The 3,213-nt window shown below is 39.4% G+C and overlaps 1 protein-coding gene across 1 annotated transcript; it reads right to left on the reverse strand.

Annotated features, from left to right (window-relative positions):
• Positions 1-514: 514 nt before the first annotated feature.
• LOC111409565 lies at positions 515-2,548 on the reverse strand. Its single transcript, XM_023039600.1, has 2 exons — positions 745-2,548; positions 515-636 (listed from the first exon to the last, which is right to left on the reverse strand). The coding sequence occupies exons 1-2, from the start codon at positions 2,546-2,548 to the stop codon at positions 515-517; spliced, it is 1,926 nt and encodes a 641-aa protein (XP_022895368.1).
• Between the last annotated feature and the right edge of the window lie 665 nt (positions 2,549-3,213).

Genomic DNA, 3,213 nt, shown 5'->3' on the forward strand with positions numbered 1-3,213 from the left:
CAGTGTTGACGATTCTCCCAAATATGCATACCGAAGATGGGAAGGTAAGGGCTTAAGTTCAAGAGTAGGTGCCTTTTCCACTTAGGGTACCGGGGGAGAAGGGTTGTCTCCTAGAGATTCATATTGCCAATGCCTTCTTCCTATGGGTTGCTCGGCTAAGTTGACAATACATTCAGCTTTTCCTGCATTTGTTGCTTCCAATTGTGCAAATTCTGCCTCACAAAGATTTGTGTGATGCTCTTTATCGAATGTATCCACCACAAGCTCTTCAAGAACATCAACTTGGCAGCAAGTGTCGGAAGTCAATGGGTGTTTCATTGCCTTGAACACGTTGAATATGATTTGCTCATTATCCACTCTAAGAATCATTTTTCCATCATACACATCAATCAATGCTCTCCCAGTAGCCAAGAACGGTCTTCCCAAGATCAGAGGAATATTTGAGTCCTCTTCCATGTCCAAAATGATGAAATCAGCCGGAAAAATAAATTTGTCGACTTTAACCAGCACATCTTCAATAATTCCCTTTGGTCGTTTGATCGATCTGTCTGCGAGTTGCAACGAGATTGTTGTAGGTTTTGCTTCTCCTAATCCAAGAGACCTGTAAACAGAGAGGCATCAAATTAACACTGGCACCTAAATCACATAAAGAATGTTCAAAGAAATTAGAACCAATTGTGCAAGGTATAGCGAAACTCCCTGGGTCTTTTAGCTTAGGAGGTAGTTTTCTCAATAGTATTGCACTGCACTCCTCGTTCAAGCATACTATCTCATGTTCTTCCAACTTCCTTTTGTTAGATAGGATCTCTTTCAAGAATTTTGCATAGCTGGGCATTTGGGCAATTGCGTCTGCAAAAGGAATATTGATGTGCAATTTCTTGAAAATCTCCACAAACTTGGCAAACTGATTATTCAACTTCTTTCTTTGTAACCTTTGAGGGAATGGAATTGGTGGCACATAAGCCTTCACGGGGCTGGGTGCTCTCACTGCAGGTGTTTCCTTCCTTTCGTTTTCCTTGTCAGTTGGTTGTTCAAACTCTATTTCTTTCCCAGCCTCTTCACCCATTTTTTCCTTTTCTTTTCGCTCAGGTCTCTTCACATGAATTTCTGGAAGTTGCACCCCACTCCTGGTAGTTATAGCTTGCACTTGCTCTTTTGGATTGACCATTGTATTTCCTGGCAATGTCCCTTGTGGGCGTTCTGCAAGCTGTTGAGCTATTTGACCAATTTGTGTTTCCAACTTCTTGATTGGTGCTTGCTGATTCTGAAAATTAGTGTCAATCTGCTGAAACACCTTGTCAGTCTTCTGCATATACTGGTTGAACATCTCCCCCAAACTTGGTTTTTTCTCTTGTTGGGCATTATTTGAACTGTTCCCTTGTTGATTATCTGACCATCTGAAATTTGGGTGCTGTCTCCATCCTGGGTTGTATGTTTGAGCAAATAGATTAAGATTTCGAGACCCATTCTGAATAAAATTGACCTGCTCGTCGGGATAGCCTATAGATGTGCAGTTTTCTGTCCGATGATTAGCCCCACAGTTCTCGCATGATGGACCAGCTGTCACTGCATGTGTTCCTTTCGTTTGTGATTTCACCAATAACTCCACTTGTTTTGTCAATGCCACTATTTGGGCGTTGGTAGCTGCTGCGCTGTCTAACTCATACATTCCTCCTGTCTTCGGTGGCGCCACTCTTTCCGATGAGAACATGGAATGTGTAGTGGCAATCAACTCAAACAGTTCCATGGTTTGCTGCACAGATTTTCCTATAATTGATCCTCCAGCTGAGGCATCGACTTGAGATTTTGACAGTGGTGTAAGTCCAGTGTAGAAGTACTGGACTTGATTACCTATAGTAATTCCATGGTTTGGGCATTTTCTCATCAACTCATTAAACCTATTCCATGCTTCGTGATAGCTTTCTCCCTCTTTCTGTTGAAAAGTCTGAATTTCTAATCTGATTTTAGCTACCCTCGCTGGTGGGAAAATTTTATTACAGAACTTCCTGATTAGTTCTTCCCATGTAGTAATGCTAGCGTGAGGCTCAGCATCTAACCACTCCAATGCAGCATCTCTCAATGTAAATGGGAATAGTCGTAATTTAATAGCATCTTCATTGACTCCCGGAGCATGAAAGTTCTGACAGTTTCTGAGAAATCTAGAAATATACGTGTTTGGATTCTCTTGAGGTAGCCCGTAGAATTGCAAGGTGTTGCTCATCAAGTTAATCCAATTTGGCCTGATCTGAAAGTTATTCACCCTAAAATCTGGATATACGACACTGGAGCGCATGGGTGCTGCAATAGGTGTCAGGAACATTGATACTGGCAAATCACTTTCATTTATTTCCCTTCGTTCATGCTGTTGTTCCGGTGGTGCCACCACTCTTGCGGCCATTTGCCCAATCGACTGAATAGGGATATGGATTTGTTGATTGTCAGCCATTTGATGTTGCTGTTTTTGTTTGTATTCCTTGCGTCTTCGTCTGAAGGTACGTTCTATCTCCGAATCAAATGGTTCAAGATCGTCGCCTTGGGCACGGAGCATACAACGAACACACTTTTCTGTAAATAAAAGAAAAATAAACTAATCAAATAATAGCCAAAATAAAAAAAATAAATTAAGACTAAAAGAAATACTCCCCGGCAACGGCGCCAAAAACTTGTTGTAAAATTTTGTTTCGCAAGTGTACGATCCGTAACAAGTAATAGTGGACCTAAGAGTCCGAATTGTCGATCCCACAAGGACTATGTTCTAAGACTTAATTCAATTTTTCTTTAACTACTATTTGACTAAAACAAATTAAAGGTTGTAAAATCTAGGTTTTAATCTAAATTCTAGAAAATAAATGAATGTTCAGACGATTGGTTGGACAATCAAATAATAAATGGATGTTAGGGTACAATAACTTCATCAATTGATCACCTTTACATCTCAAATTAAAACTCAATTCTAATGTAGTGTTCGATCGAATTCTCCTATTGTATTCAATTTGAGTCTATTCAACTAATTAAATTTCATATCTCTATGCAAATTCAACTTAGTTAAATGAGTTCTATGTCTTAGAAATTCAATTATGACCGCAATAAATGATATAGGTATCTCTACTCGTTATACCAATGTATTGGATTTTACTACATGGTCTAAATCCTAAACTCATATCTCTATTTGTAAAGAATTCACAAAAATCATCAAATTATTGATCAGATTAT

Source organism: Olea europaea, chromosome 14 (assembly GCF_002742605.1).
Source record: "Olea europaea var. sylvestris chromosome 14, O_europaea_v1, whole genome shotgun sequence".
Classification (NCBI taxonomy): domain Eukaryota; kingdom Viridiplantae; phylum Streptophyta; class Magnoliopsida; order Lamiales; family Oleaceae; genus Olea; species Olea europaea.